We start from the raw sequence: 21,115 nt of genomic DNA on the forward strand, positions 1-21,115 counted from the left end.
CCACAGCTAACACTAATCTACAAGGCTTTATGCTCAACAATAGGTAAACGACAACCCGCTAGTACGTTCACTACTCCTTTATTATACAATGTCATTGTGACACACATAGTAGCAATACAAACAATACTATATACTAATCAAACTTATTTTATTCATTCAATACGTAATGTTTACGTTTAGTGTATTCGCAAACATATAAAGTTGTTAATATATCAACTAACAAAAGTCTCATTGAAGGGTGGAATATTGAAACATTCAGTCTATGTACTTCGGGTCGTAGCCTTGACGCGGTGACAGTGTAGCTACGACGTTGGTGAGAATCAGAATGCAACATGGTATCTAGTCCTTCTACCACCATGATTGAAGCAACAGGTGGCACTTAGTGTAGTGATCATTACAGACGCCCTCTTTCGGATGATTAAGAAGATCGTTTGTTTTTTTGCTACTGCCCTCATCAGACCAGATTAATGTTACACTCTAAATGGTGTCGACAATATCCACAAACCATGCTACTGTTCCGTCAGGCTTGCAATATTTGATGTTCAGAGTTGTTTGTTTTATCAGCAGTTGTCGGTTATAGATATCCAATGGTGTACAACGAAAAGAACAGAGCAAAGAGTCCACTCATGCTGGCTTGAAAGTTATCATCGCTATTTCTGTCTTCCTTTCGGAGCGCTCCAATAAAAATACTGTACGAGATATTATAAAATCCAAGAATTGGAGACAAGAGATTCGCAAGCTGCAACCAGCCTCGGGCAAACCAAGAAATTACGCCCAAGGCGATGAGACCAGATCCACATAGCTGGGCAAGACGTTGTGCCTGACCGGTGTAAATCTTTGGTGGGGCTCCGACGTACATCATTCCAATCATGCAAAGATAGAGACCGTTCAGGGTAAACAGATAGAAAGCTGTCCGGTTATACTCTATTTCAACGTCCGCCATTTTGGTCACACCTCGATAATTGATCTGTCCAGTACACGTAGTGACAAACGTGGCTAAATATTGTTTGTCAAATATCTTATCTTTTGACGAATTTATCTCACTTAGACGTTTATGATTAACTTTTTTTTCATCTAATGCGATCCTATTTACAAACAATGAACAAATAAATAATGCGACAGTCTTGATGCACACACTGTCACGTCAACACACCACAAAAGCTCATTGGTCATTCAGAACAAAGTGGGTACCCATCAGCTGTAAGAGGGTGGGAAATTTTACGAAAATGGATTTCCTAACGCATATATATTTAGTTCTGTTTATTTTCTATAATTTTTAGAAGTTTGATATGAAATAAAGTAAAAGCATGCTTTAGGTGGGGGCCGTCGTTTTTTGCAACGCGCACGGCTGATTTATTTTCTATTATGGTAATCCATGTATTGAGGGATAGAACACTGTTAGCGTCCTGTTTTTAGATTATTACATATTAGTTTCCTTCCTACTTAACCCCTAGCTCCAGATTAGGTATTACGATAACCACAGATAATCCCATAGTCCTTTGCGCCTGAGCAAACTCAGTCTGGATCGCAAGTTCCCTATTCTGTCTCTTGAGACTGATGGAACTGAAACCTCGATTGAGTTCCTACGTCTGTAACACAAACTGCCACGAAACTAGTTGATCTGATTATGGCAATTCCAACTTTACAGCCACCAACGATCAAGGCAAGATGTCATCGTACGATCTTCAGCAAGAAAACCAATCAAGGTAGTGATTGGTTGCCTATTTGTACTGTTCATAATTATCATCTTCATTTGTTTCTTTTAATTGATATTAAATGTATTTAGTATTTAAAAGTCTAAATATGGAGAGATATGTCTATATGTGTAAATATCGAGATGTCTATATGTGTAAATATCGAGATACGTCTATATGTGTAAATATCAAGAGATTTGTCTATATGTGTAAATATCAAGAGATTTGTCTATATGTGCATATTTGTGTGTTGGTGTATGGCATGATGGATAAATCGCGCACACACATTTCATAGCAATACTAATCTTAGTTCAGTCTTGATAAAAACCACACACACACACACACACACATACATACACATACAACTTTCCAGGTATGAAATAAAATCCTAACACAAACATGGCTTTTCAATAAAAATTTACTCCATTTAATTTGTTGATATAAAATTTACATAACATAAATTTTGGTCATCATCTATTGATAAAACACATATCATAATTATGTTAATATCCTTAGCTTTGCATGTCAATCATAGTCCATAAAATCTAATTTATTCATTTATAAAATATTCAAATACATCTCCTCTCAATGACCTATAGAGGGCACTATAACATTGTCAATGTTTCTGAATGCTGTGGTGCTCTGGCAAAGATGACTTTTACATGCGTCAGTAGTTAATTACAGACAGCTTTCAAAAAGCTTTAAACCTTGCAGCTATCTAGTCTCACTGAATTTAATATCTTGTCTAAACCAAACTGAACGCTCATCTTGTATCAGCTGTAATACACATCAAAGCACAGACACAAAACAATTTTGACATTGAAGAATGTACTCGTAAAATGATGGCAACTGGTTGTGTTCTCACTTGCATAACAACACAATATGTACTGCAACATCTTTCACAATGACAAGTTTGATTGGCCGTTCTTTTAATACACCTAGCAATTTCATAATCAACATATTCAAATTGAAAGATTTCTATTGGTCATTAAGAATTAATTAGCATAAAGTTAAAACATAATATCGATAGAAATTTTGGGATTGTAAGAATATCATAGCACTTTTTCATAATCATATTAACATTTTATTTAAAAGAGGTATATGTGATGAAACTACCCTACAATATGTTGTCTCAAATGAATATGGGTATCTAAAAGTATTATTTGATGTTTTCATAAAAGGGTACCTAAAAGTATTATTTCATGTTTTCATATAAGGGTATCTAAAAGTACTATTTCATGTTTTCATAAAAGGGTATCTAAAAGTACTATTTCATGATTTTATATAAGGGTACATAAAGTATTATTTCATGTTTTTATATAAGGGTATCTAAACGTATTATTTCATGTTTTTATACAAGGGTACATAAAAGTATTATTTCATGTTTTTATATAAGGGTACATAAAAGTATTATTTCATGATTTCATATAAGGGTACATAAGAGTATTGTTTCATGTTTTTATATAGCATTCAAATGATGAAAAGCTGTTGATCCTACAACTGTAACAAAAATTTGCATTGATCATTGGTGTCATGGTGGTTTTGTTAATTTAACTTTTGAAGAGTTGGCAAAGCATGATGGGAGTAGAAGAGAGATGATGTGGGTAATGCAACTTTTGCAGTGCCAGCAAGGTATGATGGGAGTATATTGAAGTTGGTATGGGTAATTGAACACCTGCAGTGCTAGCAAAGTATGATGGGAGTGTATTGAAGTTGGTATGGGTAATTGAACACCTCCAGTGCTAGCAAAGCCTTATGGGAGTCTATTAAACTTGGTGTGGGTAATTAATATTTGCAGTGCTAGCAAAGCATGATGGGAGAACACTTGAGCTGGTGTGGGTAATTTCAATTTTGCAGAACTAGCAAAGCATGATGGGAATCTATTAAAGATAGTCTTGGCAATTTAACACCTGTATGCTAGCAAAGCATGATGGGAATATATTGAAGATGGTCTTGGCAATATAACACATGTAGTGCTAGCAAAGCATGATGGGAATCTATTGAAGATGGTCTTGGCAATTTAACACCTGTAGTGCTAGCAAAGCATGATGGAATCTGAAGCAAGTGGGGAAACTAATCAATTTGCAGGATAACCACCAATGCATGATGGGAGTTTATGCAATTCCCCCAGCAAACACATTTAATCTGATAATTTGTTCATGTCTCTTGAGGGAATCAAAGAATGGACACAGTATGATCAAGTACACAAGTCACAAATATAACATTTATATGAAGAAATGGCTCACACATATAACTGCCTATAATTTAAGTAGCACCAATACATTTGATTACCTCTGTATAGTCAAAAATCACATAATCTTGTAAAAAATCATTTGTAACAAAAAATGGGGCGGGGGGGGGGGGGGGGGTTGAGTAAAGTTTATTAATAGTATACATGTGTAAAATATTAATATAGACATTACATAATAGAAATTAACAAACAAAGTAATCTGGATTCAAAGAAGTGATATACTAAAGAACAGGTTCATTTTGTGTGTAAACACTGTTCATTATGACAAAGTTTGTAATAAAGAGGTTTACAGTGTATGTTCATAATATCAAATATTATTGAGATTAGTTGAGAAAGACAAGAATACCTTAATAAGTCATATTGGAAATGAACAGAATGAAATAAAACGATTAGCCTAAAGCCAAATAGGGATACAAGCTGCAATGTGGAATCACATTCAGAAAGTAAGACATTTAAAAAAAATTAGTTTCGTATTAAAGATGATCAGTATTAACAGTCTAATTTTGAGATATAATTTCTCCCCTTCTCTAAAAGCAGTATGAGGAGACCGTTTTTCAGTGATTAGTGCCCTCTAGTGGCACACATTTGTTCAAATTTTTGGAAGTGTCCCAGTGCTGCAGTAAAGTATGGCTGAAAATAAACAGCACCCTCTAGCGATGAATATATCTTTGTAATTTGACAAATCAAATTTGTCCCACTTTAAAAATGTTAATGGTTAGTTTTATTTCAAAATTCTAGGTGAAAATACCACTTTCAATGCGAAAGATATATGACTATATACTTCATGGTCTGATATACTGTTTATGTTCATAAATGATTTGAGCCACAGTGCATGGTTATTAGCAAGTGTATAAAAAATTGATGCTGGTTATGGCTCTAGCTGATAGATGGCGCTGTTTATGTTGGCAGTTTTATAGTTGCTAAAGGGCCCGATTTATGTCTTGATGTCGATATCGTGTTGTTTATATGTTCAGTTCTATATTAGCTGGGGAGCACTGTTTTTTAATTTAGGTTTATATTATATGTAGCTAGGGGGCACCATTTCTAGTTTCAGGTCTATGTTAGCTAGAGTGTGTTGTTTCCAGTTTAAGGGCTATACTGGTTAGAGGGCGCTGTTTCTGGTTTCAGGTTTATATAAGCTAGGGGGCACTGTTTATGGTTTTAGGTCTATACTAGATCAACACTGTGGCAAGCCTGGGCATGCTCTCATATCTTTGGTCTCTCCACATGCAGCTCCGCCATGTTTTTCCCTCTTCATCACTGGTCTTGTTCTCATCTGTCCACCACTTCCACAAGTCTGACTGCAATCTGACCACTGACTCCATTTACCGAGTTTACAGTCAGATGCTGAAATGAAACAAAACACAAATTCAGATGACGATGACACTTTTTTCTTTCTGTTTCTCACGATCCGATATTCTCAGTCAGGAGGACATTTTTACAACAAGTTGCACAGCATTAGACACTGGCTAAAACTGGATCAAAGATATGGGTATGCCCATTTAACAATCAACTTGTTTGAACTGGTTTGAACTGGTCACAATCAGATAGTCGTATGGCCTTTTTATTTGGCTAATTTATCGATATCTGGAAGGGTAATGTCCCAGCATTAGAGACTGGCTAAAACCGGATCAAAAATATGTCCATTCACAATTTGTGCTTGTAATTTCAGTCTGCCAGGGTACACCTGTACCCAGTCAAGTGCCCCTCCCCCACCCCTGGACCACTTCCAGGGCTTGGGGTGAAATGAAATATGATTTGGATATACAAAACCTTTGTTGGTATGATTGAATGCAGAGAGTCCTAAGTATTGGAGATTTGAATACTTTCAATACTCACGGCATTTAATATCTCTGTTACAACTCCTTCTTTCCTTCTTCTTTCCACACCCTCTACCTCCATTTTTAGGCCGTACTTTGATCATTCTACTGCGTAGTTGCTTGCCATGTTTTCCACATGTCTTGGTACACTCTGTCCATGGACCCCATTCTGATGTCATACAATCTACAGGTTGTTTACCTGGTAACGAAATGATTGGCAAATTAGTGCCAATGACACTGAAACTACTATAGACATATCACAACATGTCTGTATGTATTCAAATGGAAATTCATCTGTGTTGGTAAACCATAGTTTTCAATTTGAACTTTTATTCCAAACACAACTTGAAAATTTACCTGAAATTTTCGACTGCACACTGCAGTGCTTGTCAACAGATTATTAGGCTCACATGTCCATAAGGTCATATGTACTGAATAGTTGGTCAATATGTTGACAGCGGACTGAAGTGTGCAGTCAAAAATTTCAGGTAAATTTTCAGGTGTTTGGAACAAAAGTTCAAATTGAATACTGTGTCTGTATGTATTTTAGTTTTAATGCTAATAATACCACAGGCGGATTAGGCATCCAGAGTGATTGGCTTTTTATGGTCTAGAATTTATGAATGTATGCTAGATGCTGTGCAATGATGTATATCGTCACATCTGATTAAAGCATAGGGTATGTATGCATTCCAATGTAGCAAATGTTCAACTCTCAAATATTCAAAAATTCATGATGGACACGAAATTCATGCTGGATGCAAAGATCACACACTACGCGCTTGCTCCCTAGTACACCTTTAAAAATGTACTTTCCACAATGGATGTCATAACACTGTACAATTAATCCTCCTTGCATGGACCTATAGTGGCACAATGACCCTGTATAGCTCACCAGTATCATGTCCACCCATTCGTTTAGGGGGCATTATAGGTTCTAACTCACCAGTATCATGTCCACCCATTTGTTTACGGGGCATTATAGGTTCTAACTCACCAGTATCATGTCCACCCATTTGTTTACGGGGCATTATAGGTTCTAACTCACCAGTATCATGTCCACCCATTTGTTTACGGGGCATTATAGGTTCTAACTCACCAGTATGATGTCCACCCATTTGTTTACGGGGCATTGTAGGTTCTAACTCACCAGTATCATGTCCACCCATTTGTTTACGGGGCATTATAGGTTCTAACTCACCAGTATTATGTCCACCCATTTGTTTAGGGGGCATTATAGGTTCTAACTCACCAGTATCATGTCGACCCATTTGTTTACGGGGCATTATAGGTTCTAACTTACCAGTATCATGTCCACCCATTTGTTTAGGGGGCATTATAGGTTCTAACTCACCAGTATCATGTCGACCCATTTGTTTACGGGGCATTGTAAGTTCTAACTCACCAGTATCATGTCGACCCATTTGTTTAGGGGGCATTATAGGTTCTAGCTCACAAGTATCATGTCTACCCATTTGTTTAGGGGGCATTGTAGGTTCTAACTCACCAGTATCATGTCTACCCATTTGTTTAGGGGGCACTATAGGTTCTAACTCACCAGTATTATGTCCACCCATTTGCTTAGGGGGCATTATAGGTTCTAACTCACCAGTATCATGTCTACCCATTTGTTTACGGGGCATTGTAGGTTCTAACTCACCAGTATCATGTCCACCCATTTGTTTAGGGGGCATTGTAGGTTCTACCATCATTTCTTTCTTAGGCATCATGGTTTCCACGTTGTCCATGTTTTTAGGTGGCATTCCTTCCTTTGGTGGCATGGTGACTTCCATTCCTTTATCTGGTTTGCGTCCCATATTTTTTCCAGGCTTTCTTCCATTTCCTTTTTCTGGCATAGTGCCTCTCCTAGGAGGTGGTGTGCTGTCCTCATTGTCACTTGCAAACAGTAAATTATAGTCTGAAAAATCGATATTTTATGACATATTAAAGTTGAGGTTTCAGGGATGTACGAAACAGCTGGAAGGCAGAAAATATAACCGTGTATCAGCAATAATTTGAGAAAATTCTAAAGTATGGAAAAAATTCTGAAACATTGATAATTGTATCAAAATGTTTACACAAACTAACTTATGCTGAATTTCCCTACCTTTACTGTAAAGCCTTCTTTTTCAGCAACCATGGTATTACAAAATTTGGCGAAAATGCCGACAGCTGAGAAAGTTCTCCAGCATTTAAAAAGTCCGATACGTGGGAGGGGGGAAACTTTCCCTCACCCATCGGTAACTGAAAAGCTGTCGCCGCATGCTTCACACACACCAATTCAGCCTATCAAAACATTTTTTTCCTTCTCTCACTAAAATTTTCAACATCCCAGGGTTTGTGTGCTATACCCTTTATAATATATATCCAAGGGATGGATGTTCAACAGAGGGCGCTGTCCACAGGAAAGGTGAGGTTGGTGTACTACAGTGTTTATGACATGCATATGTTAGCCTAAGGGTGTTATAATTTCATGTCAACAGAGGGTGCTGTTTATATGAAAGGCAAGATGGAAGTCATTATTTTTATTATATATAGTTGTCTAAGTTCAGTGATTAGCTTAGATTGTGTCACATGGTGTGAACTACTGACTCATAGTGGCCTCAATTTGCATACAGAGGGTATTATTTTCTAGGGCACTATTAGAGTAGCAGATGACTAGTCCTACCAGTGATTTTCTTTCACTCTGGAAACACTATGTCCCTGGGAATGGGATATGTTATAAAACACTTATTGCCTGGCCTCATTTGGGCATTAGTAGATATCACATACCCTCACGCTGTTATGTAGCAACTATTTCCCTCAGTTGCAGTATTGTGAAATAGGTGCTACACAACAACTCTTGAGGGAGCTATTCATTACAAAGGTGTATATTGAACTGTACTTTGATCTCTGTCTCTGTGGGGATTAAACTCTCACCTTTTCTCCTCAATGGTCAGTCACTAGAGGGCACTATACATTACAAAGGTATGTTTGGAATACTGTAACCTAAAAGTCAAAGGGTCATGATATCTATTTGTATGCAAATAGCTGGGAAATGATGCAGAATAAAAGTTTGTTATCTTCCCAGAGTTAACACAGTATTCGGTGGCCATACTGGATTCTAAAATAACTAAATTTTGATATCGGCACTTTAACCTCTATTTCACAAATTTGTACCGTAACCCCGGATTTTGTTAATTGATTTGAACTGAGAATAGGTTGGAGTTTTCTTGTATAAAATGACAGCAACATCTTAAATAGATTATTTCCGAGGTGCATTCTACCTTAAATAATATGATACTTTCTAGATATTGAAGATTTTTACCATCATCGTGTTTCATTTCTACTTCTTCAGCTATTTCATCTTCCCAGCACTGGTCACCTTTGACATCTAACCTTTCAACTATGAGTGTAGCTACCTTCTTGACAGGTGCTCCAGTGGCATCAAAGAATGGGTATGCATCATTGACGGGTCTAGTACTTATGATGGGTGCGATCTTTTCATTTGGTGTGGTTGCAGAGTTGACAGCCTTAGAAATGAAAGTGATATCAATTATTGATGTGGCTAAATTTTTTCCTCTCTTCTGCTCAAGAAATATGTGTGACATACATGGCTTTCAATGATGAATTTTTCGTTTATCCAGCAAAATAAATGAGTCACATAGGGGGGCACTGATAATTCATTCATTTGTCCAGCAAAAGAAAAATAAGTGACATATTCATATAGATAATTTCCAAAGAGAGTGATAATTTGTTACAAACAGTTTTGCCACGAAAAGTACACAGCACATCGTACACTCAAATGTTACCATGTAAATAATGCTATGATGCCTGTATCAGCATCCTATGACAAGAGTGCTACATCAGCTCATTTTTATTTAAAATTATGTCATGATCAATGAAAAGTAAAATGTGCGTGACAATTTTTTACGAAAGTTTTGGCTTGGAAATAATCACATGCCGTACGCTAAAATCTTACCAAGTATGTAATACCACTGTCTGTACCAGCATCCCATGGAAAGAGAGCTACCTCAGCTCTTTTGACCCATCCACAGTTTGCAGTACAAAGATCTAAAGCACTGACTCCAGCACACCAATCTGGACTTGGTCCAAGCATAGAGAACGCCGACACTAAATGCCTCTCTGAGTCTGTACTAACAATGGCAGACATGTTTCCAATAGCTGGCCATAATGGTCTTGTTTTAATCACAGTGCGTATATTATCTCCCTACAAACAAAATAAGAATTTTTACACTTTTATCAAATAAGTGGAGCCAATGGCATTGCAGCATGACTGCATACTTATTCAGGGTTTTAAGGTGATGTATCTCTTGGAAGATTTGTTTGGTTGGATATCATTCAGCCTTGATTGGCACCCATTATTATTGTTATTTCTGCAAAAGAGACTGGTGTTTAATGCTTGGTGAGGTCATGGTTTTTAAATGAGTACGGGTGATGGGTATTTGACCCACTTGAAGCCCTGGGTAACTTGTCTAGATTTGACCTACTTACAGCCCTGGGTAACTTGTCTATATTTGACCTACTTAAAGCCCTGGGTAACTTGTTTAGATTTGACCTACATGTACTTACATCCCTGGGTGACTAAATGTCTAGATTTGACCTACTTACAGCCCTGGTAACTTGTCTAGATTTGACCTACTTAAGCTTTTGGTAACTTTCCAAGATTTGACCTACTTATAGCCATGAATAAGTTAATGTCTAGATTTGACTTACATTCTCTTAGGTAGCTTTGTCTAGATTTGACCTACTTACAGACCTGGGTGACTTGTCTAGATTCAAAACACTGCAATAGAGGACACTTGAAAAGTGACATACATACCTCTTCCCTCATCTCACTTTCAAAGGGACCTGCTGATCCCCATTCAGCAACTCGTCTAACTCCCTCTGTGGCCCAACCACCGTATTCAAATGGCATGAAGTCTTTAGAATGAGAGGCTCCAGTCAATGAAGACCAGTGGTTCTGGTAGCCTGGTAAAATAAATAAATACATTCCAACAACCAACAAACAGGTGGTGGTTAATCAATTACCAACCAACCACCCAACCACCCAACCACCCAACCACCCAACCACCCAACCACCCAAACAACCAACCAACCAACCAACCAACCAACCAACCAACCAACCAAACAACCAACCAACCAACCAACCAGCCAGCCAGCCAGCCAGCCAGCCAGCCAGCCAGCCAACCAACCAACCAACCAACCAACCAACCAACCAACCAACCAACCAACCAACCAATCAATCAATCATCTGACTAACTGGACGTCAATCACATATAAGGTGAGGTCATTCATAAAATGGTGATCAATCAAGCACTTCAAGTGAATAGCACTTGATTTGTCGGAAATCAATCAGTCTTCAATCATCCAATAGACAATCAACTAACCAACTTGTAGTTTGCCTGACCAACTGTTTGGTCAATTGATCAACCAACTGGTTTATTGATAGATAGAGAGATAGATAGATCGATTGATTCAATCAATCAATCAATCAATCAATCAATCAATCAATCAATCAATCAATCAATCAATCAATCAATCAATCAATCAATCAATCAATCAATCAATCAATCAATCAATCAATCAATCAATCAATCAATCAATCAATCAATCAATCAATCAATCAATCAATCAATCAATCAACTGATCAATCAATTAAGTAATCAACTGGTGGTTTGTCAACCAATCTATCAATCAATAGATTGCTAAATCAACCAACCAATCAATTAACTGGTGGTCAATCAATCAATCAACCAACCAACCAACCAACCAACCAACCAACCAATCAATCAATCAATCAATCAATCAATCAATCAATCAATCAATCAATCAATCAATCAATCAATCAATCAATCCGTAATCAATCACTGCTCTTTCAACTTTACACTAAACCTACCTGAAGGATAATCCTTGGGATGTGTATATCTAGTCCATTGTCCTACAAATGTAACTGTATACTTAGCACTACCACAGGCACAGCAGTCAGGTATTTCCCTCTGAAAGTTCACTGGAATAATATTTTCCACTGCAACAAAAAAATAATAAAATAATGCCTACTCTACTTAACAAACGACCTTTTCTTGTCGTCATAGCATATTATGTGTTAGCCTGTAAGATAGGTCATTTTGCTCTGCCCTCACTAGCTCTAAAGGAGTTGATTACATGTTCAAATGTGTGGGCACATTGTTGGCATGATGAAATTTGACATTGAATTTTTTTCCCCCATTCACTTGTGAAATAATGCTCCATTCCAGGATGGTGTTATTCTAGGCTAGGATGATCATAATACAAAATAATGATGTTGAATATTAAAGGTATTTACGATATTCAAAATTACCGTTACGGAATATTAGTCGCTACAGTCACTGTGAGTAGCGGTAATATCGTAAATACAAATGAGCATTTGTAGAAAGGACATATACTAGTCAAAATCCAACAACGTTAATTCTAGGTTAAACGCTCACCTGCTTCACAGACTGTCAGGGTCAAGGCTCCATCATCCCTAAACCAAACTTCTTTTTGCTGCACCACTGTTGCTCTGTTGGTAAATAATTGACGTGATAAGTAAATTCATCACAAAATACTAAATAGCTCAGAGACATGTCTTGGTATTACCATCTCAAGAATCTCTCTCCACAAAGACACTTGTCTTGGTGTAATATTTTATCAAGTCACAGTCTCGTATCTACAACAGACTACATTTATCACATGTTTTACAGTCTTGTATCTATACAACAGACTACATTTATCACATGTTTTACAGTCTCGTATTTATACAACAGACTACATTTATCACATGTTTTATACCTTAGGGCAACCCACTCCAATTGCTGATTCTATAATTATTATGTGTATGTGTATATACCAGTGACTACTTGCACTGGTGTGTGCACACACTAATGGTATTTTCACTGCAGTGTAATACCGAAAACATTATTGCATACCTATATGCAAATGATATGCAAATTGAGGGCAAAATCATTCGTTATACACAAAAGCTTGCGATCACACAGTATCATTTTTACAAAAATCGCTGTTTTGGGTAAACATGTGACGTGTAATAATAACAGAGCCCCATGTCAGGTGAGTTAAAGTGTGGGTATATACACTCGTGCTTGCAGTGTTTTCTGCTACACTGTCACTTACTACGCTTAAGAAAGTATGGCTGCAGAGAATACCGCAAGCACTGGTACATATACCCCAAGTACACCACACTTATGAGTCATGGCGTTCTGTCATATTAGTTGACGTATGTGTTTTCAGGGTTTAATCAAATCTGAAAACTAAATTACTTTTTTACTAGAAGCCTTGTTGATTACTCTGTGTAGTTTTATGTAGTATCAATTACACAATATAATGAAATATTACCCATGGCAACTCATGCATGTCAGCTCAAGTACGTATTGAAACAATTGAGATAAACTGATATGTAGGAAATTAAACTTTAATAGTGACACTGTCTAGCTATATTATTAGGGTGACAGTATCTTTCCAACTACCACATATTTTTTATTGCCATTGTCTAGTCATATGTTACTATGACAACGCTACATTTACCCACATGCTTCATTTTTATTTTTATTGCCATTGTCTACCTGTATCATTGTTTGGGTGACAGCATCTCTCAAAGTACCACATATTTTTATTGCCCATGTCTAGTCATATGTTACTATGACAGCATTGCATTTATCCAAGTGCTTTGTTTTTATCTTTATTGCCATTGTCTAGCGGTATTATTATCAGGGTGACAGCGTCTCTCAAGTACCACAGTTTTTTTTTTACTGCCATTGTCTTACCATAATATTACTGTAACAGCATTGCATTTATCCAAGTTGTTTGTTTTTATCTTTATTGCTATTGTCTAGTTTTATTATTAGGGTGACACCATCTCTCCAACCTATCGCATATTTTTCACTGCTATTGTCTATAGCTGTTATAGCTCAGTATTATTAAGGTGACAGTGATGATAGCTCAAAGTACCACATAATTGTTTTACTGGCCGTTGTCTATAGCTGTATCATTATGAGAATGGCATCTATGCAAGTAACACGCATTTTTTACTGGCGTTGTCTATAGCTGTATCATTATGAGGGTGACATCTATGAAAGTACCACATAATTGTTTACTGGTATTGCCTATAGCTGTATTAATACAACACTGCATCTACATATCCAAGTGTCTCACTTCATGTATTGGCATTATCTCGCCATTATTATTTGTGTGACATCATCTTTATATCCAAATACCTCAAGTTTTTACTGACATTGTTTCGCTGTATAATTAGGGTGTCCACCATATGTTCAAGAAACTGTTTTAAATGCCAATTGTCTAGCAGTGTCAATTATCATTATATAGTTGTATGTACCAAACAGCATATGCAAATACATATAATTGTACCGCACACAAGCAAAGTTGCATGCGTTGAAAAAATAATATGGGATTTATACCTTGGTTGTTCTATACCACAACAATAAGCGTCTACATTATAATTATTCTCTTTGCATTCTCAAAATATGTCAAAACATTAATAAATCACCACTATTTTTCCAGATATTTAATAATCAAGCTTGTGTAGGAATTTTAATAATTATATTATTCCCAATATTTTTTCTTTATTCAGCTGGAAAATACTCATAACCGAAAATTTGTTACCACTGTAGTAATTCACCTTTAGCTAGTAGTGACAAAGCCCCTTAGGGCACTCATACTTCACTTGGCAGAGAAAAATATTTGGGAATAATATCTCATTGTACCTTCCAGCTATTTTTGCTTATTGATGGCTGAAAATAAATACAGAAAATAGTTGTACTTCTACTAGTTATAGGGGATATCTGTGCCGCACTGTCTGGCATAAAATGAAAATTGAACACGATCCCTGTCTGGTATGTTTAAAGTAAACATTAATGTAGGCGCAATGATGATATAAATAGTAATATTGATAGATGGAATAACAGACACATTCTTAACATGTGTTTTTGTATATATAAGTATTACAGCACTCCAGCTCACCCAGATACTGACAGACACTGTAGCATTCAATGTATACTTAAAGGGTATCACTGAATCCAACACAGCAATACTTCAAACATACAACAAAATCAACCAGACAATCTCATTCACACACTTTCCCTGGAACACTAGCGAAAACAAATACATACAAATACTCCTATTATCCCCGCACTGTAAATGACTAGAATAATCTCACAGGTGTACGATACAATTATGTATTACAAGTAAGTCATTATGTGTAACAAATCAGTTTCCAAATAAATTCCAGTTAGGCGTAAAAAAAAAATTGTGTTGTTCCCATTATATTCAATTTATATAAAATAGGTGGGGGTAGGTAGGTAGATTTTTTATTTCATAGCTATTATACCGGTACTTTTTTTCATGTGTGAGTGTCTAGTTCAGGTTTTCCATTGTTTTCCAAATGATCTCTGTGTTGTTTTAATGTTTATTTCTTCCTATCAGATGTACAGCCATTACAGATTGGAATAATAGTTTTATATTGTGATGTCAGTTTCCGCACACACTATTTCTTGTGAAACTTCACAATTTGCACGATTTTATTATTATTTTTCATGAATATATAAAAAAAAACGTTTAGGGTTGGCGTGTAAAACTAGGTGGGGGTCAGGTAACTGGAACCAAACAACTTTTTTTATTTGGCCTTAGAGCTAGTGCAACTTTAAAATATAAATAATTTTATTTTTTCAGGATTGTTTTGGTTATTGCTGTTTCATGTCAAATTAAATCTGAGACTACAAAAATCATTCTTGTATGTATTTTTTAAAAGTCACGTAGTAGATGGAATGAAATTTGAAAGAGGTTTTTTTCTCCAGTTTGTCCTGCAAACTGTCATTTAGCATTTTTTGTTGACCTTGGGGTGAATGTTGGAAAGGAATCAATTGAAAATATCTCAATCTTAGAAGAAATACCAAAACTAAGTATTAAGACTCAGAAAACCTTTGGGAATTTTTAAGAAATTAAACTTTTCAATTTCTAGCAGAAATGTAACCATTACCAGCCATATAGCTTCAAGATTATCACAGACAACACCTTGTAGAATAACCAAATACGATTGAGGTCATGACCTTACTGATGAGGTCGCGACCCCAGATGTACTTTCTTTCAACCGTACTGGTATCACGTTAAAAGTCTACATCATTGATTTAATTTGCTACTGATAACAAGCCAGTGAAGCTCTAGGGATGGATTGTATTTTACTTCAGGTTATATTTCCTCCGTTAAAAGTATTTTCTGATTATGTGTCACTGACTACAGTGAAAAATGACTGAAGGGTGCAATTTATCCGTAATCTGCTTCAAAACATGGAGTGGGTTTTTCTAAACTTAAAAAGTCAATTTGGATAAAAAATGCCACTCAGACTCAGAGTTATCACAAGATTACCTGAATAAAAGGATTGAATCTTTTCAATAAATATATCATTTCAGACGAGAAACTTCATTTACCTGCAATGAAATCAATTCTGAAAGCCTCATTATCTCATTGTCATAAACCACTCTCCTCATTACGACAACGCTACTGATACATTATTGTCCATTGTGACAGTAGATTGTGAGAATGTGTGAACTGTGAGTGTAATTACTTTTCACTTAAATCTCTGTTCTTTCTTTTCCACTTATTTTCACCATATTCTACTTTTCTCAAAGCATCTGTTAAATCTAGCTGTACCTGAATTGAATTTTTAATTGAATTGGATTATTTCCACCAGAAACATAAGATAATAACAATACAAAAAGAAAATATGAGACTTCCAAATTGTGATTTTATTATTTTTTCTCGAATACGTAAAAAAAAATTAGCGTCAGTAGTGAAAAACTAGGTGGGGTTGGATAGCCTTTAAGCAAGATTGTCTGAAAATGACTGTTCTGGGTCTTGTAAGCTTTAAGAAATGCAGCTCTGATGAAATCAGTCTTTCATGCCTGTTGAAGATATCAATCCACATGTACCCTAGACAGTAAGATACACATCATGTTGACGTGAGAGGGATTGACCGATGTGTGAGGGCGCTCTATCACAGTGTACCTTACAGACTACAAGTACACTATCGTGTAATGAAAATTTTCAGCTCAGATTACATAAATTCCTGTTATTTTGCTTTGAACAATACATTGATTATTTTATCAGCATAGACCCTATACTTCCTGTGTAGGATAGGATGTTTTAGTTCCTTCTATAGCACTCAAACAATGGACTATCATTGTTGCTTACAAACAAACATATGCCTGGATACGATAAGATAACTTTGTTGTGCATACCTGTTGCTTTTCTTATCTAGCAATCCTACTTCAACATAAATTACGGTTTTTGCACCACAGAATTTTGGGAATCTTTTGAATTTGATTTTACCACCAACAACTCTAAATATTGCAAAATTGGAAAAATTCTGTTCGAAATATTTCAATGGGAAAACAACTTTCTACTAGAAATGTTGTCTAGCTCAAATTTAGCTGAAAAGTCACAAAATCAGAAGACTTTTATTTTAAAAAAATTAACAGGAAAAGAAAATGTAACTAGAAATGTTATCCAGCTAAAATTTAGTTGAAATTTTGCCAAAAATTACAAAACTAGAAAATAATGTTCAAAATATTTTGGCAGGAATGAGCTTCATACGACAAGCTAGACATGATATTCAGTGTCCCATGACTTCCTTCATGTGGTGTTCTGTTTGATGAAACATGTGTTCAGTGACTGATTCAAATCTGCATTCCAGAATTGTATATTTGTACAGTGTATAAAATAATATTTTGACATGGGTTATGTTATAGTTTACAACTGTAACAATATTATATCAGTGTTTTTAGCACAGTTTTGTATGTCAACAGTCTGGACTGATAGATTTGTTGTTCTGTAAACTTGTTTAATGGTTCATTACAAATAATGTTTACCTTAGGGACGATCGCACAATGTCACATAAGCTCTCTCAGCAAACTTAGTTCGTTTAATAGGGGGAGGAAGTCAGTGGCATCAATACAATCGCTGAACTTCATTTTCGCATTCTAACCAAATTTCAAAAACTTTCACACCTTCAATCACAACAGCTTCTGTATTTACTACTGAGATATTGATAAGTTGATTAAAATCTATTTCTAATGTGAGCTACCGGTACAGTGCTGGTTTCTGGTAGTATTTTGATGTGTTTACATCAGATCTCAGTAAACAGGTTCATAAGGTTGAAAATTCATGTTTACCGTCATGATTTTACATTGCATTGATCATAGTGGTGTGACCAATACAATTTCACATCATATATAAAAGTGTAATGTCGCACTTTCATTTAGGGAGAGGGATGTTTGTCCTAAATGAATGATGTTCGTTCATTGAACTTGTGCAACATTGTGCAATCATCCCTTATGATTACAGGAGTGCCAACAATGTCATATCTGTTACTCTACATGTTTATCTGGTTCAGTATTTTATTTTAAAGCGAGCTGTAACTGGAGTATATAATATATAACACTTTTTCAAATAGTGTATTTTTTGTTGTCTTTTATGTTTGTTTTCTTTTTCCAATCAGTTGTACAACACATTGTGATTATTTTTAATGGAATGCGCTTTATAAGAAATAAAGATTCTGATTCTGATGATTATTATTTTTGTCAGTCATCTGTCAAATCTGTCAGTCTACTGTACATGCTTATCTGGTTCATCATTTCTTTTAAACTAGCTATAACTGGGTATTATTTTTTTAAAACATAAATCTTGTCTGTAACAGCCAAAGGTGTCGACACCAAGAATTCAGATATGGTATCAAAATCAAATTATGACAAATTGGTGCTGCTGAATCTAAAAAACCCACCATACCGTCTAAGTTTGCAAGTTTCTCTGTGTATAATTCAATATCATCATGCTGTGTTAGTCTACAAACTATACCTTAAATGTCGGTTTGTTTTGTATGAACTCTACCAAAAATCTAGCTAAATCTCCTGCTGGGGAAAGGGTGAACAGTGCATGTCAGTAGTAATCCATCACACACTGACACGTGGTTGTAATTGGTTACTTTGTTCAATTCACTACAAACTCCAGTCTTAATAACTTGTGAGAACACGATAACACAATCCTATCTATATCAATGCTCCAATAGCAATACACTACCACAATCAGAACAGAATACTGTGCTAAAGAAAGTCATTTGACTAGATATTGGAGAGAGAGAGATTGTAGAAAATGAGACTAAACATATATAGTTGCTAGACTGTTGACTCAGATATAAATCCAGATATTTTTGCGATTTTACAATCTTCAGCTAGTTAATGAACACAAATTTTACTAATTACCAGACTGGTACATTATGTTTATGGACAAGAAGGCATTTTAGTCACTACCGTTATTTATTTTTACTAATTACCAGGCTGGTACATTGTGTTCATGTACAAGAAGGCATTTTAGTCACTACTTATTTTTACTAATTACCAGACTGGTACACAACTTCATGTACAAGAATCGAAGGTATTTTAGTAACTATTTAATTTTGCATTTTTGTTTTCTAGCGAAATTAGCGAAAATAAGTCTTCAGCGAAAATTTCCAGGTTTACAATATGCTTCTATATGACTTTCATTGTGTATTTACATTGTGTACACTGAATTGACTGCCAGAAAAGGAGGTTTCACTTGCAGATAGCAATTACTATTAGTACTAAAGGCCTACTGTGAACCAAGGATCAAAATTCAGATGAGAAAAACAGTTGTCTAACATTGGACAATACATTATTCATAATTCCACAAATGGACAGTGTTGGAATGGTAAATGGGAAACGAATACAACGCTTCGATCCATCTATGCATCTTGATCGTGCAAGTTGTTTAGCAGAGCTATAGAAAGGGTTGGTTCAGAAAAAACATACTAATCATCGAAAAAATGAATGTAAATAGACAAGAGATATCTACGGGGCTTTTAAAGAGATTTATAGCTATTTAGACTGAGAGGTAGTGAGTTTGAGTGAAAACAAATTAATGTAGATATAATGATCCTCTCTACCCATTAGTCAGTCTATCTATCTTTGTACCCATTAGTGAGTCTATCTTTATACTCAAGTACTTATCAAATAACACGATCTCTAACTGAGGCCACACTTCCAACTAAACTTAGTGTACAATTTATGCACATTTATAAATATACAATGTACAATTATACCATGCATAAACCAGGTTCAACCAAAAAATATGGAATATATACTCTGGACATTCTACGTCACAACAACATACGTCTATGTCACGACAATACATGTCTATATTATTGGTTCTGCTGTGTTCAAAATGAGTTAAAACACTAAAAAATTGCCATTACTTTCCTCAATTTTTTAAAAATATTACTGGTGATGGTATAATCATGAATCCCCAATATTTTTCTTTATTCAGCTGAAAAATATTTGTGACCAGTGTGCCCTCTAAGCAATTTGACTCGCCACTGACACATGCAATTTCTAGTGACGCACCAAAATTTGGTGTTCTCCTATCTTTTACTATGTGGTGACCAGTGTGTCCTCTAAGCCAACTTGATACACCACTGACACACACAGTTTCTAGTGATGCACCAAAATTTGGTGTTCTCCTATCTCTTACTATGTGGTGACTCATAAGAAATCCCAGTTTTATCATTTTGACTCACAACAACAAAATTTGGCTATCATTAGAGGGCACACTGCTCATGACCTAAGGGTTGTCACTACTCGTCCACCGACTCAGAGTGACAAGGCCCCTTAGGTTACTCTTATTTTCCTTGTCTGATTAAAGCTGCACTAACTGCAACTGGAACAATTTTTAAAACTGTTCTGTTTGGCAAAAAAAAAGGAATTGTTTCTGGTCAGTGTGTGCATCACTTAAATACTCTTGTGTTTGTCCTTTTTTTTTTTCATGTTTGTCCAGCCCATGCAGATCTGGGGAAAAACACAAAAATAACCCTCCCTATACTCCAGTGAAGACAACTGCAGAGCCAATCATGAACACACAAATGATACTTGCCCCACATACACACTTGCTCTAAAGTACCAAATAAAAAGAACAGTAACTGCCATAAATAGTAAATTGCATGACATTGACATTAACATTATTCTGGAATGTGGTTTTAGTATTTTCACCTGAATAAAAACTTAAACTGAGTTTGTGCCACTTTAAGTTATACTTACGATAGTATTTTGAAAATATATGATACTTTTAATGGACACAACACCGACAATAACACCGACACTATCACTTAATGTAAAAGTGTACAGAGGTAATAGGAGTATTTTAAGTATCAGTTACTCTGTGATCCAATACTCAGAAATACTCTACGACTTTGTTTTTACGCCGAAGCTTTTCTTTCTAATAGTTGACAGACAGTA

At 35.7% G+C, this 21,115-nt stretch overlaps 1 protein-coding gene across 1 annotated transcript in view; it reads right to left on the reverse strand.

Moving 5' to 3' along the window:
- Nucleotides 1-4,071: 4,071 nt before the first annotated feature.
- LOC144452874 (spondin-1-like) overlaps nt 4,072-21,115 on the reverse strand; it is a 42,147-nt gene continuing 25,103 nt past the window's right edge. The window contains exons 4-11 of the mRNA XM_078144071.1: nt 12,233-12,306; nt 11,665-11,793; nt 10,588-10,736; nt 9,727-9,975; nt 9,073-9,277; nt 7,426-7,683; nt 5,785-5,964; nt 4,072-5,292 (exon numbers count right to left, since the gene is read on the reverse strand). Of these exons, the coding sequence (XP_078000197.1) occupies nt 5,123-5,292; nt 5,785-5,964; nt 7,426-7,683; nt 9,073-9,277; nt 9,727-9,975; nt 10,588-10,736; nt 11,665-11,793; nt 12,233-12,306 (1,414 nt within the window). The 3' untranslated portion in view covers nt 4,072-5,122. The remainder of the gene's footprint in view (nt 5,293-5,784; nt 5,965-7,425; nt 7,684-9,072; nt 9,278-9,726; nt 9,976-10,587; nt 10,737-11,664; nt 11,794-12,232; nt 12,307-21,115) is intronic.

This window comes from Glandiceps talaboti, chromosome 23 (genome assembly GCF_964340395.1).
Source record: "Glandiceps talaboti chromosome 23, keGlaTala1.1, whole genome shotgun sequence".
In the NCBI taxonomy this organism is placed as follows: Eukaryota; Metazoa; Hemichordata; class Enteropneusta; family Spengelidae; genus Glandiceps; species Glandiceps talaboti.